Source organism: Streptopelia decaocto (genome assembly GCF_964273445.1).
Source record: "Streptopelia decaocto genome assembly, chromosome: 1".
Lineage (NCBI taxonomy): Eukaryota > Metazoa > Chordata > Aves > Columbiformes > Columbidae > Streptopelia > Streptopelia decaocto.
Genome location: NC_138663.1, coordinates 41757811 through 41777483, shown reverse-complemented (window position 1 = coordinate 41777483; position 19673 = coordinate 41757811). Strand labels below are relative to the sequence as shown.

General features: G+C 39.2%; 1 protein-coding gene across 2 annotated transcripts in view; it reads left to right on the top strand.

Annotated features, from left to right (window-relative positions):
- LOC309435319 (putative RNA-binding protein Luc7-like 2) overlaps positions 1 to 19673 on the top strand; it is a 36530-nt gene that overhangs the window by 2952 nt on the left and 13905 nt on the right. Inside the window, exons 1-4 of one of the 2 annotated variants that reach the window (XM_082043428.1) lie at positions 942 to 959; positions 9043 to 9113; positions 10763 to 10857; positions 18872 to 18970. In XM_082043428.1, the coding sequence (XP_081899554.1) occupies positions 18875 to 18970 (96 nt within the window). In that variant the 5' untranslated portion in view covers positions 942 to 959; positions 9043 to 9113; positions 10763 to 10857; positions 18872 to 18874. Of the gene's footprint in view, positions 1 to 941; positions 960 to 9042; positions 9114 to 10762; positions 10858 to 18871; positions 18971 to 19673 lie in introns of those variants that run through there. The other variant, XM_082043429.1, reaches the window with a different exon arrangement.

Sequence of the window (19673 nt, the reverse complement as noted above, 5' to 3'; positions counted from 1 at the left end):
GCCCAGAGAGGTGGTAGATGCCCCATCCCTGGAGACATTCAAGGCCAGGCTGGATGGGGCTCTGAGCAACCTGATCTATTTGAAGATGTCCCTGCTCATTGCAGGGGGGTTGGACTAGATGACCTTTGAAGGTCCCTTCCAACCCAAACTGTTCTATGTCTGTTACACAGCCCAGGTTTCTCTCCTGCTTTGCATTAACTTCAGCTCTGCCATGTGCTTTGGCATGTTAGAATCACCGCCATGAAACTGTTCCACTGGGTTTCCCCTCAGAGAGGCAAGAACCCGGGACGGACCCATCGGACGCGGGCTGGGAGCTGTCGGCGCCCCGGTGTCGCTCTCGCCGGGCGCGGCCGCTGCTGACCAAGCCGCCCCGGGCCCGCCGGCGCTGACCCGGAGACCGGGGAGACACAGCAACCCCGCGGCGCTGCCCGACCAATCAGCGCACCCCGGGGACCCAGCCTGGCGAAAGGCTCGGCGGCCCAATCAGGGACCTCGCCGCTCGGTGCGTCACAGGCTGTACGCCGCATGCCGTAGCCAATCAACGGGGGCTAAGGCCCGACCGCGCTGACGTCGCGGAGCGGACGAGGGAGCCTAGGGCGCGTGCGCGCGGGTTTCCGTTACCGCTGGCGCGCGCGCGTGGCGGGCGTGTGAGGAAGCGGGAGGAGCGGAGGGGGGAGGGGAAGCGGCGGTGGCGGCGCCGAGGCAGGTTTCCCGCGCCGCCTTCCACCGGGAGTGCGAGACAGAGGCAGCGCCCGCTTCCCCCCGCGCGGCATCGGGGGAGCGGCTCCGCCCGGGCCCGCCAGTGACGCGAGGGGGAGGGCTGAGCGCCGCGCCGGGCCTCGGGCCTTGTAGGCCGCTGTCGGCGTGACTCGGCCGGGCCGGCCCCCGCGCGCTCAAGATGTCGGCGCAGGCCCAGATGCGCGCCATGCTGGACCAGCTCATGGGCACGTCCCGGGACGGTAAGTGCCCCCCGGCCGGGGCGGGGGAGGGGAGGAGAGGGCGAAGCCGCCGAAGCCCCTGAGGTCACGGCGATACCGGGCAGGCCGGCCGGCCGTTCAGCGTGATTGGCAGGTGCGGGCCCCGCTCCCTCGTCCCCCCCGCGCGGGGCGGGGCCTGGCGAGGCCGTGGGTCAGCCGCGGGTGGGGGCCTTGGACGCCACCACGCCCGGGGATCGGGGGAGTCGGGCACCGCCTCCCCCCGTGGAGCTGCTATCGCCAGCCGTTGTCCGGGCAGCGGGAGGCGGTGCTGCCATTTCAGCTGCTGTGTAAGATCCGGTCCCCGCGGTGCCCGGGGCTCGTAAGCGGAACCGCACCGCTAAAGGCGGCCCGCGGAGCCTTCCCGCGCGGCTCACCCTGAGGGGACGGCGGTTGCCTGGATCGGGACCGCGGGGAGGGGGGAACAAATAAATAAAAAATGCCCCACAAAGCACCAGCCACTTCAATAGAGCAATTTTTTTGTGTGTTACTATAGTTTTGTCTAAAGTCTGACCCAAACCATCATTTCAGTCAGCAGGTGGGTATGGCTCTTGGATTCTGAAAGAAAGTGTCATTAACCCAAGTGATCAGACTCTTTTAAAAACAAGCCCCAAGCAGCAAACTAAAAGCTTAACATCTAGAGGCAGTAATGCCAAGAGAGAGATAGGTGTACAGTCAGGTTTTGAATCACTTTGCTGTTACATAGTAAAATGAAGATTATCGCTGTGTAAAGCTGCTGACAATTTTTGTCAGGGTGCATGGCAACCAACATGAAAGTTTGAATTGGCACTCATCCGTAAATCCACATGGTTTGGGGACTGCTAGAAAAGAGCAGTTCCCGTTATGCTGTGTAGTATTTTACTTATAAACAAGAGAATGCTGCACCTGAGGGTAGACTGCAGTCAGAGATTATTTGAATGTTTGGCATGTTGTACTTGCTCCTGCAGATGTGTTACATGTTTGCTGAAGCTTCATGCTGAATTAAATGGTTACCTGTTTTCCCATGAACTCAGTAGAATGTATGAACTGGGATGTACCTTGTATGTGCTGATCATCTGTTGGTACTGGGGTAATGTGATCTGATAGCTTTTTATTATTGCAATCTAGAGTTTTAATTAAATGTAACTGGTTTTCACATATCCAGTATACCATGAATGCTGTCTGCAAAGTACGTACAGTAGTTTTAAACAGAAGTGTGATAATCTTATTGGAAAATTACTGTTCTGCAGAGATTGCCTTTCAGAGCAAGGCTTGTTAGTAATCATCATGAAGGACCTTATTTAGGGTGGTTTTGTCTTGAAATATTTGAAATACTTCATGTGGTGGCTGCACGTGTCTTAAGTGGTTGGCAAAGTAACATTCATATAACTAAAGTCCTCCCAGTGTTGGCACATAGATCACTATCTCTGAGCTACCTAAGGGTACACAGAAGGTTTAAAGAGGGAGAGGCTGTTTCAATTTATGAATGTATTTTCCGTTGGATGGTGGGAGAAGAATGTGATTTACCTGTGGCAAGTACTTAAAAATGCAAAGGGACTAACATCCAAAAGAGGAAAAGCAATTTCAGACTTGATTGCTGTTAGCATTGTAAGAAAGCAGTTATTTTATTGATAATCATATTCCTGCCCCCCCAACCCCCAAGCCTGTAATTCCCAAATCGCATCTGCTGAACTAACTGGCTAGAGAGGAAGCATTTAAACAAAATTGTCAGGATGGGGAAGGACAAGGAGAAAAGACTGTTTGCAAAACTAACATTCATTTTTGATTAAGTGGGGAATTGGGAAGCTTGGTGTAACACCATTCTAGTTTGTTTTTTTTAAATATAAAATCCAGTGAAACATTCGTTAAACCGAATTACACACAGGGACTGAAAATCATCCTTTTCTGCAGAGCTGGTTCTTGTTAATAAATTCAAGGCCAGGCTCAAGGTCATTTAAATATTGCTGACCTTGAGGGTAGTGTGTTTTGAGGTCATTTGGGTTTTTATGTTCCTATCACCTTTGACAAATATTCTATTTTTAGTAATATGTAAATAGCAGCTTTTCATTAAAATACGGCATTTTTTTCATTTATTGGTAGATCGTAGCTCTCATTTCAGCAGTTATCCCCATTGATTTTGCTCTGCCTGGCAGCACAATAGAGTTTAAAATGTTTCTAAAGAAATAATCTTTCTTGGGTAATGTGTGTGGTTTATGTTGTTCAAGATTACCAAAGTGTTTTTTCATTTCCCGATTAACAGAATTTTGTACTTTATGTAGTCTGAGAGGTGGTTTTGGTGATGGTGGGATTGGTTGGTTGGATTTTTTTTGAGGAGCCCGGACTCTGCAAATATAAAATTCTTGCCTATATTAGAAAAGGTAGAAGTCAAATATTTGATCTCTTCAGTGAGAATAGAACAAACTGTAAATTAAAAGTTAGTGTTGTTGCCTGAGTCTGTAGTCTGTATTAATTTTTCAGAGCTTATAATGTCATTCATAGAGAACTAGAACATGCTCTAAAAATGATTTTGAAAATTCCACAATGAGATGCTCAAACATGGTTTTAGGAGATGAGCTGTAGGCTGTAATTTGTGGAGCTTTGTGCACACTCATTATACTGGTGTCCCTGGGGCCAGAATGAAGAAGCTTGAAGGAGGAGGTGGTTATGAAACGTTGTTATGGATTTGCTGTTGAGCTCTGAGAATACCTTGAAAGCACAGGTCTGTATTGGTCAAATTGATTCAGAAAACACCCAGTGAGCCATAATGTTGCTGCAGGAATATCTATGAAATATAAGCTATGTTAGTAAGGTTTCCCATTTCAAACGGAGTTGCCCAGAGTGTGGCTGTCTCGAACTGGGTATGTGGCCCTGGGCCTGCCCCTGGCTGTGTCCTCTCCTAGAGGGCCCTGTGCTCGTGGGCAGGGAGAACGAAAAGCTTTGTGGCTTGCTTTTGCAACGTCCTTCTTGCCTTGTCTCAATTTTGGCAGCGAGATAGATGCACTTGTAGTCACACGGTGTCGCTCAACGTGTCATGAGCATCTGCCGTGGTACCTGCCAGGATGTGCGGCTCTTCAGGCAGCCTCTTGCCAGCTGCCCCCCCGCTCCGTGCTTGCCTTTGCTCGTGTGACAGACACCTGACAGAGATGCAAAACAGAAGGGACTTGGCAGATGCTCTTCAAGTGTTTCCAGTGAGTTGCAGTTCTTAGAATTCATCTGGGATGTCTAAAAAGCAGTTGTATTGTTAATGTCCATACAATGAAATAGTTCTGTAAATGGCAGGTATGGTTCTGTTTCGCATGTGGAAAAGCACATATTTAAAAGCAAATGTATTGTTTGTTTGTTTGTTTTAATACCTGAAATATACCTAATTTAAACTTCTCTTACACACTCTTCTGGCAAGAAGTAGGAAACTGGATTGGATGTGGACCACGCCAAAATTTAAAGGGAAAAAAAAAAGGCTTAGATTTTTATGTTAGTAAAAAGCTGGAGTAATTTAATATAGTAATGACTGCAGGCTGAAAAAATCTTCTCTGAAGTATGTCATTCCAAGTACTGATAACCTGACATACTTAAAAAGAGAGGCTTAAATATAAGCTACTGAATAAATGTGAGTTTCCCAAATACTGAGAAATAAGGAGTGCTGAAGACCAGGTGCTAATCTTATGTATTTAAATGCAAATGGTTTTCTTATTTTTTTTTCTTACTGTTAGCAGTTAAACTACTTTTTTTTTTACATATGTCCATAGTTAAAAGGTTAGTTCAACTTTATTGCTAATTACCAGAGCTGCAGGAATTTGTCTGAACTGATAGAAAAATGTTATTTTAATTTTTTTAAATACAATTTTTTCAACTGGAATTTTTTTTTTTTAATAGTATGCTTAGATAAACCCTGTTTTTGCCATCCCTGTTGGCTAGAAAATAGGAGTGATCCTTACAGAGAGGATCATAACTGTTTTAAACAAGTCATTTGCAAATTGAGTGAAATCCTAGGAACTGATATTAGTACCCCAGGAATTTTTTTTTTTTTCCCCCAGAATATGGCTGGAATGAATAAAGATTGCCAAGTATTTTTTAAAAGGCCTGATTGTAAATATCCTGTTGTGTCTTAAATCAGTTTATCTTATTTAACTGGTTCCCCTTCTGCCTGGTTAGTTACCTGCTCTGCCTTGCCATATGAGCGCTAGAGTTGGTGTGAGGAACTGGTTAGCATCAGAGGGTGGAGCAGAATCATTCCTTCTGACAGAACTGCAGAGGCAGAGCAGATCAGAATGGCCCTGGAACAACACGACATCTTGAAACTACTGCGACTTGACTGTTGCAAAGAAATGTGGTGGTGGCTTGTTTTTGTGTTTTTCAAGATTGCCATTACATCAAAATTAGTTTATAGTCTGGAAATATTAAAAACTAGCAAAGTTAATTAGATTCTTCTTAAGAGACAGGCAGATTTTTGTGTGCTTCTGAGACTTACATGTGTTCATGAAAATGTTCTCTCAAGCATCCCAACAAATATTATGCTATGTGACTAGCAGAAAAATCTTTAAAGTCTTTAGCTGTACAGAACCCATATGTAAGAAGTGCTGATCAGTACCTCCTTTGCTTTGCCTGCTGCCTTTTTGAGCTGGACTGCTGTGTTTGGAGTCTTTAACTCAGTTCTTTAAGCTGTTACTAGGAAACCATTTTTCTTGCTCTAGATCATTGTCTTCTAGCATTGAAACTTAAAATATCCTTTTTGCATCTTTTCACATCTTATCAGTTTTTCTGTTATACACTAGCCACTTCAGTTACCCTTAGTACTGGTTACTAATGTGTGACTTTTCTGTCCTCTTTGTTTGGGAGGAGTTGAAGTGGCACCCCTGTGCTTATCTTAAAAGTCATCCTGGGGTGATGACACCCTTTATGTGATAACAGAGGTGTAATCTAGAACTTGTAACCCATTTTTTTAATTTGTTTCATATGAGATTATTTAAGAGTTCTCTGTCTACTTAAGGATGAGTGGTGTGTTGAGGTTGTTCTTTTCAGGGTACATAGATTTTGTTTTCTGCTTTGCTTTACACTTGGAGATGGAGGTTGGTATGTGCTTTTGAAGTCAGTTTTCAATATGTTGTTGTCCGTTACTGGAGTACTGCTGGCCATTTTAGTAGGTTCGTGCTGAGAGCCAGGTTGGGGAGCCAGAAGCCTCTTCTGAGAGCTCTTCTTACGAACATGGATTGACAGGAGGCAGAAAAAAGTACCTTGTATACAGGAATTTCTGTAAAACCTACCCAAAATGTTAATTCAATATCAACCCAGAAACCTGAAAATAGTAGCAACACACAGACTTCATGAAAAGATGCTGTATTTGTCAATTGGGAATGATAAGAAGGTTTTAGGAGCAATGGTCATGTTTAGTGAATTGTGTATTTGCTGGCTTCATTCTAAATTCTGGTACTTTAACCCTTGAAAATGAAGGGAACAGTGAAGGGCCTGAGGAATTTTTTTGCTTTGGTTTAGGGGCACTGTATGAGATGGCATTTATGAAAAAGCAAATGGGCATATTCATACCTCATAGGTAATCTTTCCTATATTTGTTCAAGTTGTAATGCATTGGCTAATAAATGGTTTCATTGTATTCTCCATTTACAAGTATTAATTCAGCCACAGTGTAAACCAGAAGCAGTCCTGCTTAGAAATGTATTAATCTAAAGGTGTTATGGTAAAGATGCATCCAGTGTTAGTGAGAACATCAGAATTAGCTGCCCACTCAGTGTGTAGCAGGAACAGGATCATCTGTGACTGTGTCAGCCTCAATTAAATAATGATGTTGAATGCTTGTTATACAGGGCTTGCTTTGCTGATGAAATTTGATACACAGTCTTTAACCTGATATTCCACTCAGTTAGTTGCTCTTAATGAGTAAAGCTTTCAGAGTCCCTTGCCAACATGTTGGGACTCATGCTTCAAAAATGTGAGTGGAAAGCTAACTGGTTATCATTAATGTAGCTTAACACAGAAAGTCAACAGCATGAAAATGCCCATTGTTGTGTATGGATTTCACCATCCGTTTGCGATAGGAGGTTTCAGTTGGATTAGAAAGGGTAATTCTCATCAGTGCGCTGGGATTGTTGTCAGTAGTATATTAGGATACCTCAGAATAGCAAGACACACTGGATGAAATCATTGTTATAAGCATGTTATAATGCTAAGCCTAGCTGGTATGTAAGTGTTCATTCTGCTGGTTTGTGATTAAGATATACTGAACAGAAGTAACATTGTGGAGGCTTGTTAATAAGTTAAGACTTGGGAGTTCAAAGTGGATTGTATAGTACAAGTGCACATTGTGATGCACGCAGTTGGCATGTTTAACACAAACTAGAAAATTTCCTTTAAAAAGTTTACATTACTGCAGTCATCTCTTTAATATTTGTTTCTAACATGCAGTTTTCTTACGCTTATAAAGAATATGAGATATGCAAGCGTAAAATTTCCCTAACGTTTGGCTTTTTTTCTTGAATAGTTTCAATTCTGTTTCAAAGTTCTCCATTCATCTGAAAAGTAATCTCTTATAGAAATGTGGTTTGGGACAGTACTTTAAGTAAAACTAAAGCTACTGCTTCTTTAGGAATTTTTTTTCTGTATTTCCATATAAGTTTTATTAATCATACGATTTTTTTAATAGAGAATATCTAATTGGAAAAACAGGGGTGCCTTATGGTAATAGGTGTTGACTCCTATAATGCCCTGCTAAGTTACATTGATTTCTTTAATGAGCATGAGTCCTAAAGATCAAGTACTTGAATGTTCTGCTATTCTTCAGAGCCAGAACATTCTTAGCTATTCTTAGCTAATTTAATTATTTACCTATTAAAATAGAACTTCTAAGAAGGTCTGAAATATCAATGATAGTATCCCCTTTATAAACATTTAAGGATACTTCTGAAATTCAGATGACTGCAGCTACTTGGTACCTAGATGTATTATTCTCTTACAAAATATATAAAGCCTTTTTTTTAGATACTCATAAACATTGTTCAGCATTCACTTGATTGTTTGACCATAAAAAGAGTGTATAAGCCTAAGTATAGTTTGACAATGAGAAGTAGCATCTTCATTATCTGACATACCACTGAAGTCCTTAGCTTAAGAACACATCTGTTCATGTTGTTTTAATTCTTAGAACGCACCTGCAAAAGTCTTTTTTGCTATGGGTTGAATGTCAGATGTATAGTGGATTTCTGTAAAAGATTTTTTTCTGCATTCCCCACCTTGGCAACCCATGTAGACCACAGGTCATCACCTGCTCAAGATGATTCATTTGTAAGTCAGCAGCAGAATTCATGTTCTGTCTTTGCAAACAAGTCTGCACTGTTTAGGGGTATCAGAGTTCACAAAATTAACAAGGAAATAAAAGCATTTTCTGAGGCTGTCAGACTCCAGAATGAGCTGTCAGAGGGACACAAAATTCAGTCACTGTTAGGACATAGTATATGATTTTTTGCTAAACCTTTCTTTCTGAAATGCAAATGTATGAAACTGCTTTTTCGTACGAAGGAAAAGGTAAATACCTGAATGTTCTGTGCATGGGAGCCTTACGGAGAGCCTTAAATACTAGACCAAAGGCACAGTGCAGAAAGAAGTGTTTAAAATGTAAATATGGAATATGTTCTTGAGGCTGTCATTGGTCAGTTTCTGCTACCTCTTTTGTTTTTCTTTTTCACCCCTCTATATTGTCTTGTCTCAGTTTGGTAATTGTGATTATTGTACTAGCCACTTAGATGAAAAAGAGACTGTATTGTAGCTGTAGCATCAGTTCCTTGTGGTAGAGGTGTGGAAAAAGCTACATCTCTGAAAATACTACTTGCCAACTTTATGTAAGGAGCCATGAGTCTGAGCAATTTTCTGGTCTTGATAACTCCTTGATTCCTTATGGGTTAGTGCTTTTAGGCTATCAGTTGTATTTTTTAAAATAATTTTCTTGATTTTTGTTTGTGTGTCTTTATATAGAAGAATCTTTACAGTCAACATGTATTTCTAGATGCTGTGTTAAAATTGCTGGCAGAGTCTATTATTCTATACAAACTGAACAATCTGGCCCCTTGTTTTATTTATAAAGGTTCAATGTATCTTTGCCTGCCTACATCAATCTGCAAGGGAGTGTCAGAAAGGCCCCGCATTCGCCGAGCCGTGAGTTATCAATAACTTTTCAGATGTGTTAATGAATGTGGAACAAACGCAGTTATGTGTTTAAAAAAATATAGATCCACCTCCTAAAAAGAGGACAAAAAAAAAAAAAAAAAGAAAAGGCAAAACTCTTTACTGCAGTAGCAGGCATGATTATAAAGGGATTGCTCTAAATTTTTAGTAGTGTAAGTATAACTAAGCAGTAAGGTCACTTTCTAGAAAACCTATTGTTGAACTGCTTTGAAGCTGTCTTTAGCCTGTGGATTACAGGTTTTAACTGTTGTAGCCCCCAGGCAAATTAAGTGATTTTGGAAACTTCTGCTTAATAATCTGAAACTTGGCCCATCTGAAAATGTTATATATTAGCATCCTATGCATAGAACTATATTTAAATATCTGATTATGTAATAGTAGGAAAGGCTTGACTGATAAGATATGGGTTTTTTTGTTCATCTCTGTGTTTACCTCAGTAATGAATTTGGCTTCTTGAATTGTTCAGTAGATTCAAAATTCTCAGTGTTTCAGGTCATGAAGCCATAAACCTTAATAACTGCAAAATGTATCTACACTCTTTAAAATATTTGATGAAATGGAAAAGGCTGCTATCAGAACTCATTGTATGTCTGTTTTTTTTCCCAGCAGCCTTCCTTGCTTCAGTAATTCACCAGTAGGTTTTCAATGATTAGACATCTTAACAAGTTGTTATGTTTTAAAAAAATTAGTAAATAGATACATCCTGAGAGAAATTAAGGTGTTTTATCATGCCTGTGTCGTAACAACAAGAGAGCCGTAGCAGTGATCGCTCTTCCAAATCTCAAATAGTGCCATTTGTGTTATGACTGGAAGTAAAACATATTCCCACCCTCATCCCCAGAATACCAGCTGGTTACTTTATTCTGAAGACTTTAGGTCTTGCTCCAAGATGGGGTTATTTAAACTTGCAATTGGACCTCAGTGTGTGGGCGGTTTGATGCTTCTGCTGATGCAGAAGCTACAACCTGCCATGATGAAGATATAATTCAGATGTTCCCAGCCCAACAAACAGCATGTGGAAAAGAAAAAAAAAATATGGATACAGATATGCAAACATGCGTAAAATAATTTTGCATATAGGCTATGTCCATATGTTTGACTGACTTTTTTCAGGTTCGTAAGCATTCTTCTGCCAACTCTATGCTACTCCCATCAGAAGCAAGAGGGTGCATTGCATACAAAAGCAAAATCATAAAATGAGTATCAGGTGGGATTCGATGAAGACTCAATGTGTATCAGTTTGTGTTTATGAGGCTGCTTTTATATGCTAATTGTTGCATACAAATACAACACTATTTCATGCAAAATCTGACTAGAATGTCCTATAGCTCATTTAACAAATGCTGTTGTAGCAAAGTGTTTTTAAGCTAATGCTGTCTTTCTGGTTTCAAGCACTTTTCACGCTGCATTTTTCAAGGGGAAGTGTGAGAGGATTTTTAAATAGTATTATAGAGCATTAAAACATGTATTGGTGTTTTTTGGCAAAGAAGCCTACAGTTCTAGTTTCCATAGGCCTTCACTATGTGACAGGGCAATGTTAACGCTTTGCATGTAACCTGTAGAACATGTCTGGCTTCCCCAGATTTCTAACCTGGAATGTGCTGATTTCTATATTGCAGGTGACACGACCCGTCAGCGAATCAAATTCAGTGATGACAGAGTTTGCAAGAGCCACCTTCTCAACTGCTGCCCTCACGATGTGCTCTCTGGAACTGTATGTAGCTAAATCTTGTGTTTTACTTAGATAAGAATAGGGAAATTGAATTATATTTGTTCTTTGTTATATCTCTTTTAATTTCATAGTTTTCAGCAAGTATCAATCTAGTGCTCTCAGGTAGTTCAGAGGAACTTTTATAAACAACTAATTAATGGGTTATGAAGTTAATTTTTAGAAGTTTCTATATGGTAATTATTATTTGCAAATTCAGTGTTGTTTGATACAACATAAAAATAAATAAATTCATAATGTTACCTACATGAATTGCACTATAGCGGCTTTAACCGGTACATTTGCAACTAGTAGCAAAAAAAAAAGGAAATATAATTTATGCATAAATTGTTCAAGTTACTTTCTTAAAACTTTGTTGTAGTGAGAAAGTATCCCACACAAGTATTTGTATAGGAGAGAGAGGTGATTTTTCTTTGTTCAGAAATACTTTAGCGAAAACAGTTGAAAGTTCAAATAATTACATATCTAGAAGCTGAGATATATTTAAGGTGGTAGTGACACTTATTGTACAATACCTAGTTACTGGACCATTTCCACAAATTCTAAGGCAATTTGAAAATCTCCATTTATGGCATATTAGTAACTTGTTCAGTTTCAATTTTGTGTCCTTTAGAGCACAGGTTCCTCTGCCTGAGCACAGCAAACAAGGGGCTTTGACACCTGCCAGTAGCTTTGTCAGTGTGCCCATGCTTTACCTTGTGGTACCTGATTAACATAGTTTACTCTTTGTGAAAGACTGAGTTTATATTGTATAGATTATTTAACCTACTATTCCATGGTGTTAGAGTAATTAACGGTAGAGATATATAGTATTATAATATGCAGAGTCTTGTGTGCCTGCCATTCTTAAAGCTGCACTTTGGTGGCTTTCCTTCTTCAGATGGACACATTTTCTTATCCTGTAGCAGAGGGAAAAATAAGTACTGGAAAACCTGTCTTAAGGATTATTTGAAGGATTATTGGTTCTCTGTGCTGTATCATTCCAAATGGTTAACTTGGCTGGAGACTTTAATGAAATACAGAATGAAATTCATTTGCAAAATGGAAAACTGAAATACGTAGACTTGATAACTGATTTACCTGTCACCTGGCCTCTAATGTGCTTTCCAAGTAGCTGTAATTTTAAATTACCATAACATTTTTGGTTGATCAAAGAGCTTCAAACATACATGCACACACAAATTTTGTTTTACTAATTTTGGTACTTGTACTGACAGACCAATAGTGACAGTCTGGCCCTCCATGCAAAAGTAGGCACAACTGTAATTGCTGAGAAGCACAGGAAGAAGAGACAAAATAAACCGTTGAACAGAACTAGAGAACTTAGCATTTGCCTCAATAAAAAAGGCAATGGAATAGAAAAGGCCCACACATTTATCTTCTTCATAAGTCTTGTGGCTTCCTAATTTTTTCTTCCTGTGCTTGAAGACACTCTTTCATTTTGCTTTTGCATCGCAAAGTTCTATCATACCACAAAAATCAGATGTCTTGAAATTAATGTGGTGTGTTTGGCATATACTGAAGGTAATTGGCACTGAAAATAATGCATCTTGCACGTTTTTCCTTACCTTCAAGTCATTACTTTTTATAAATTATATCAATGCCTTGTATACCAATGCATATGTAGTTTTATTTTGAAATGTTCTGTGCATTACTGTCCAAATCAAATGGAGGAAAAAAGAAGAACGTGTTTCTCTTCACCCATCTGTTATGTTGTCCAGTGTTTTGGTTGTGTGATGAGCAAAATAGCTTGTGGTTGGGGGAAGATATGTAACATAACAGTAAGCTATAAAAACATAAAAAGTCATTGGTCAGAATCCACAAGAAGATACTATTAAAAGATTAATTTGACAGCTTTTCATTGTGATCTAATTTCTATAAGCAAAGATTTCTAGAATGGCTGTCTTTAGCAATTAAGAAATGTTTATCTTTAGAATTATTAAAGTCATAGCTATCAGGCAACAGTGCCTCTTATGGTGCAGACCAAGCCTGTAGGTTGGGCCTGCTTTAAGTCCCCACTACAACTTCTCATCTGTCTCCTACTGGATTCTGCTGCTGCTCTTGGAGTACTCAACTAAGCTTATTCAGTGAATATCGGTTGGGTTTTTTTCTTTCCTTGTGATGCAGTTAGTCATCAGACCACAAAATGTGTTCCACTATGTAATCCTGGGTCCAGAAAAACAGCGACTTGTTTAATCCTTTTAGTGGCAGTAGTAGAAAGGGGCTCATAAGAGACAGGCTTTATCTGACTCATGTGATGTTCAGCTGTTGACCTAGACCTGGGTCTGAAGAAATGGACCTTCTCTCTTAATAGCACAGTTTTTAAAAGGACAAGAAGCATGTGGTGTGACTACACAGTTTATCATTGATTTGGAAAATGATTGTGGAGTTTTCTCCAGAGTTTTGATAGGAAAATTTTGATGCATCTTCATGTTCAAGATCTGCAGGTAACAAGGGTTTTAAAAATTTTAATTAAAATCCAGAATGTTATCCTTCTGAAGAATAAGTACTCTGGGGACATTTCCTGAGGTTAAATATCTTCATTGACTAGGTTACCAGTAAAAGACTGGACATGAATTGCTATTGTTTTGTGTCAAAAGATAATCTGTGCATTTTACTGCTGTAGTCTGCAAAATGCAGACTTCTGTGCTATTCCAAAACACCCACTCTTTCAAAAGCCCTCAAGGAGGACATTCACAGATAACACAAGACAAATGCAATGACTCACATGAGTAGGCTCTGTTAATTTAGTTTGTTCTTTTCTGTAACGGCCGAGTACTCAAAACTCTGCCAAGGAATTGATAAATAATATGTTCCCGAGGCTGCGGTATGTATTGGTCAAAGCAGTGTGTGTGTATACTATTTTTAGAAGATTGGAGACTTTTTCTTTGTTGTCCAGATTTCTGCATATATTCTCTCTTCTCTTGTTAAGATGCAGTGTGTGTGTATTTTTAAGAATATGGTATGAAGTCTTTTATTATTTCTGGACTTCTCCAGAACACTTGCAGTAGGTTTTTTCCTCAAGTTTCTTTGATCAGATGTATCTTTTGGTTAACAATAGAAAACATTTTTTTGGGAAAAAAAGCAGCTGTACAAATTAGTAAGGTTTTGAGTTTTACTAGGAGACTTCCATTGTCTAGATTGGCGACAATGCACAGCTTCCTACTTTTTTGAGCTTTCTTTTGCGCTTCTCCATGTCTTGCTTCCTCTGAGTAGTTGTTATTTAAAGGAACAATAAAGTTGTATTTAAAGGAACCATAAGTATTTGACTTTGGAGTGTAAAGCCATAAGAATTAGCTATATTTTGAAATTTAATTATTTCTCCTGACTGGTGTTGCCAACAGCATTCATTCCATATCACTTACCCTCTTGTTCCACTTCTCTAGATAGATTTGTCTAGTTTTCTGTTAATGAGCTTCAGTTGTTACCTACTTAGGTCAGGAGATTTTGGTTACATTCCTATTTGATTTCATTTTATTTAGAGCCTTTTTGTTTGTTACTAGCTTTCTTGTTTTGTAGGCTTGAAAAATTCTAAGTCACCTAGTCAGAGGTGTCTTAGTGCCTGCAGGAAATGATTTTGTGTCACTTCAGGGAGAGTATGGGTTTGATTTTTTTGTGGTCTGCTTCTAAGAGCAGTGGGAATAATGGGCTACATGCCAGACATAGGTAGAATAGTGAGTCCCAATATCAAAAATGTAAAGGAAGATAAAATTATAGCATCCTCTTTCAGTCTATTAAATTATAATTGCAAATCTGCTGTGCTCTGTGATTATCTTTTTATTTGGCATGTGTTTTGAAGTTTCTGTGAGGCACATAGTAAACTAATTGGTAAGATCACAGAACTGACTTTGTATTCAAGGTTGTAGAGCTGTGTCTGTTCACAACCTGCTTTTGACAGTGCCTCTCACAAAAGCTCTTTTATTTTTAACTGATGCTTTTTTCATGTTTCGGCACTCTGTTTTTTCATAATGATTACTTGGGCACTGGTTCATGTGCATGAGTCAGTGGTTTTAAGAGTTTACTCATTTCAAGTTGAGAATTTTATAACAATAGATTAGTAACACTTTGGAAACCTTAGCTATGGGGACATGCTGAGTAATTTACCACCTAAAGTTAGCAATTTTTCTTTTTTTTTTTTTTTTTTCCTGAAGGGATTAACACTCTTTACCTTTTTTTATTCTTAATCGTTGCTGATGATCAGGCTTGTGTGGTTTGGGGCTTTTTGTTTGTTTGTTTTTCCAAACTGTGGTCCTTGAGTTATTTTGCATCCGTATTACAAAAAAAGTTTGTTGTATTTATCTCTATTATGAGATTAGGACTGAAGCTATGTGTGTAGGAGTCACTTGACTCCCCTGTAATGGTAGAAACCTATTAAGCAACATTCTCTGGAGGTAAGCTCTGTGCTGTCTTCAGCAGGTTTTACAAGATGTATAAGAATGTGTTTTCTCTATCTTATGTTTCTAAATGAATAGCTGAGTACTCATGTACTCAGTGACAAGGTGGAAAGATTTAAAGCAAATGCTTTCAATAATTTTAAAGGTAGTAATGTCCTGAATATTTATAGTAACTTGCTGGCTACCTTTGAAGAGCCCAAGCAGTTCAATACTTCTGCAGCAATCTGGCTTTCTTATGGCTTGATTGTGCTTCTCTGTTGAAAAAAAAATCACAAATACTGTATGTGATTTTGCAAACCATGGTTGAGAAGCTCCCTTCTGCTTAGTGGATCAACTTTGTATTTATATTGATATGTATTTGTTGAGGAACATTGCCTTTTGCATTTTATTTATATTGACATCAAAGTATGCCATCAGCTCAGTCCTGCAGTTAAGTATATCTGTTGGTGCTCAGGAATTTGTTGCATTCTGCTCTTCAGGACTCTAGCTGACTGAAACCTTATTGATTGATACCTTGGTTTAGCAATATACTTTAATACATTATTAACTTTAATCTTATTAGGGGTGGAATTCAGCTCCAGATTAAGACATCTAAATTTAGGTTTGAGCTTACGAGCTAGTTGTGAAAGCTTGCACTGGAGTCAGAAGGGATCTAGGCAGTGGAACCTAAAGAAAGATTCAGTTCACCTGCAGCTAGGGATCCCTCTCAAGGTGGGCTGAATCCGTTTAGGCTCACTGACCATACTGTGTAGATCTCCTTCTGCTGTGGAAGAGAAGTTTGAATAGTTCACACATCTGCAGATAGGTGTTAGTAAGGTGGTTTAGTCTGGAGTGTAGTTGCCAGTAGTCCCATTGGTTTAGTGGAGCTGTTTCCATGCCTGAAGCTTAGGTATGCCAGGGTTATTATTTGCTGTAGTGCTGCAAAAAGTAGAGAAATGCAATTTTATCAGTAGCAAGGGTGTTTACATACAAATTCCAGTAGTTCCCTTGACAACTTGAAAAAGGGAGAGATCTGGTTCCTCCAATGTAATTTTTTCAGTCCTGTCAGATCTTCCTAAGTAAACAAACAAAAACCACTTCTTTTGCTGTATGCGAACTGCTTTGGTATAGGTATCTTTATAGCTAGAAAGAATTCTCTATAGAAACAATGCCCAGAGTATCTTCTTTTGAAACCTGTCAAAGGTGCATACTGGTTTTAGAAGCATCAATAACGTGTGCTGCTGTGTCACACTTGACTCAACATCAGTCCTTTGTGTTTTAAGTAGCTTTGGCTTTTCTGTGCTCTTTTTTGCACTGTATATAGAGTACATTTAACAATCTAATATCTGATGTCAAAAGGTTGTGTAGTAGTGGTAAAAGTGCCAAAATGGGGGTTTTACTGTAGATAGTTCAAGATCTGAAAAGAAAGCCACCTTAATTTCATGTTCCAGAAACAGCATCACATCAGAGTTTCGTCTCTGGTTCAGTTATTAGTGTCAGCTCCTCTGAGTGCACATTTATTTTACAGATAAACTCTTCAGATTCTCTGTTGCCTGAGTCCTTGGCCAGCTCTTCCTTGTCTATTCATATTTAACTCATGTGATTCTTTTTTTTTGCTACCTGATTTGATTGAAGCAGATCTGTGCATCATTGTTAAACTAAATCTATATAATCCATATTTCTGCATTAACACTAAAGGCATTCTATCAGTTTTGTGGATGGGATGACAGAAATTATTTAGTAAATCATTTCAACATGAGGTTGTTTGGAATGACAGACCAGTTGTCTAAAACTCAGCTCTGGGAAATCAGATAGCTTTAATTTCCCACCTATCACTGAGAAATAAAGTAAGTATTGCAGAAAGTGGTTAGCAAGTAGTTAGTAAAAGGCATTAGTTTCTTAAGAAGAGCTCTGCTTTAGCAAAAGGACTCCTGACATCCTACTTTGCATGTGGTTGCCTAGACTATTTTCTGTACTAGACTTCAGCACTAACTTTCAATTGTAAGAAAGATTCTCCAAATGTGTAGGCTTTTTTCTGATTTTAGTCTTGAGGAAAAGTGCAGTAACTGCAAAACCCCCAAAGCGTGGCTTCACATATTCAATAAACCTTGGTTATTTCTAGCCTGGGGACTTGGATGTTCTCACCTTTCTTTATCTGCTTTATTCATCAGGACTGCTCCGTAAATCACTTTTAGTGTTAAGTCTGTCTGAAAGTCAGTGTAGCAACAGTGGGAAAAAAAAACCTGTTTATGTGCATTCTTTTAAAGCATTCATTGGTAGGTCAATGTCTGAACCTAAATGTTCTTCATAGCCATCTTCTGTTTCAAATGTGATTGATCTGTGCATGGCTGACTACCAGTGCTTGTTCTTTGCCTCTGGGGGAGGACATGTCTTGGCACCAAATTGCAAGGTGGACATGTAGAAAATGGAAAGAATGTTTTACTGTATCTTTTGTCCATTTTCATCTGCTGTTCATCTACTTTGCAGCTAGTCATATAAGACAGATTATAATATAATGTGTTCTGTGTTTATTAAGGTCCTCCGCAATCCTGATCCAGCATAGACTTTTGACAGTGATGAATTGTCTTTACCTAATGTTGCTTAAATACCAGCAGAAGTGCTTTTTTAGCCTGATTTTTTTTTTTTTAATGTCTCTTTACATTGGGATTTGCTAATGGAACTTCTAAGAAAGACATTTAGTAGTAATGTTTCTGTTAAGGTGCTTTCAAGGGATTAGCCAAGAGTAGAACAGGCTGTGTTAAGGAGCAATTCCACGGATGCCATTTTTTAAGCAGCAAAGCTAATGAAAAAGAGTCATTTTCTCTTGTACCTGCTTGTTCTTGCTCCCTGTCTGTTAAGCCACGTGAGTATTTATAAGGCTGTACTATGTTGGATCAAAGAGGGGAAGGAAAGGCAAAATTCCTGTCTCCTGATAGAGACATCTAACAAAAAGAAATCTTCCCTAACCACCTCCCTCATCCCCCCAAATTGCTGCTAACATTACTGAAATTATTCAAGAGTTTCTCAAGTGACATCTTGATACTCTAGGAGAACCTGGCTGTTCAAGTCTGCTATTACATTGCCCCAGTCCACTGTTACATTGCCCCCTACATATTGTCAGCACATCTGTTTGTGTGGCTGCCTGACAAGTTGGACAAAGATATGCTGCTGAAAATACCCTCTGTCTTTGGTTTGCTAAGATACATTTTACCCAGTCAGTACCCAGATTGTGTTCAAATGCACAGGCCGATGTGCCAGCATCAGGTGCCACACCACAGTGATAACGGGAGAACAGAAAATTGCAGTAGTAATGCTGGCTTAGAGTGATTACCATCCTTTCAGGTTATGTGTTTTTAGTAAAACAATGTTTTTGCAGGATGTTAATGGTACTCTGTAATGTAAACTGCCATCATGATAAGTTGTTCACTCTGTCTGCTTTTATTATTTCCTGATTTGTGCATGTTTATTAAAGATCTGGTGTTGTCTTATAGCTTTATTAAACTGTCCTTTCAGTCCCACAGGGGAGATGATTTGCTTCAGAAAATTACTGTTAAAGAAAATCATGCTCACTTAATTCCTTGTAACACTTCTGAAAAATTATACCACTCTACCTCTGTCTCTTTCAGAGAATGGATCTTGGAGAATGTCTGAAAGTGCATGACCTGGCATTAAGAGCAGACTATGAAATAGCATCCAAAGATCAAGACTTCTTCTTTGAGCTTGATGTATGTATTTTGTTTCAATGGTGGAGAGAAAGTGTAATTTATGTACCTAGGTGGATAAACTGAAAAACAAAAGTTTTGGTACACACAAAATGAAAACTTTTGGAAAGTAATTTTGTAGGAAGAGGCGGAGAAACCGTTGCACAGTTACATAAAGGATACATACTTCTTTATCATTATATGTGAGTAGTTAGTTTGCATTGGTAATAATTTCTAGGTAGAACTGTTAACAGCTTTCCACAGGACAAATTATTGTAATCCAGGATGGTGTCTTAGTGTTATCAAGCAGCAAGCAAATATTAAGGGTGTGTATGCTTTGAAGAGAGTCTTAAATTCTACACTTATTGAAGAAAGTCATTTTATATTTGGGATAACAAATCATATGCTAGACCTCAGTATAATGTAGTTTGGGTAATACAGTTTTGAACTCCTGACTAGGAAGTTAGTCTTCACTAGGACAAAAAGGTTTGGGTTTTTTTTGGTTACTGATTGGAGGGATGGTGTTAATATGCTTAATACCTTAAAAACCTGGTGGAAAAAAGTTACAGTATAACATGTATTAACTGGGTGAGGTGAACCTGAATATCCTTTGAAGAACTTGAATGTGTGCATTAGCAAATAGACTGCCTTAGCTTATTGAATTATTTGGTATACTGCTTCTACAAGTATTTATAGCTATGACAACATGTAGACTATGATTTTTAAA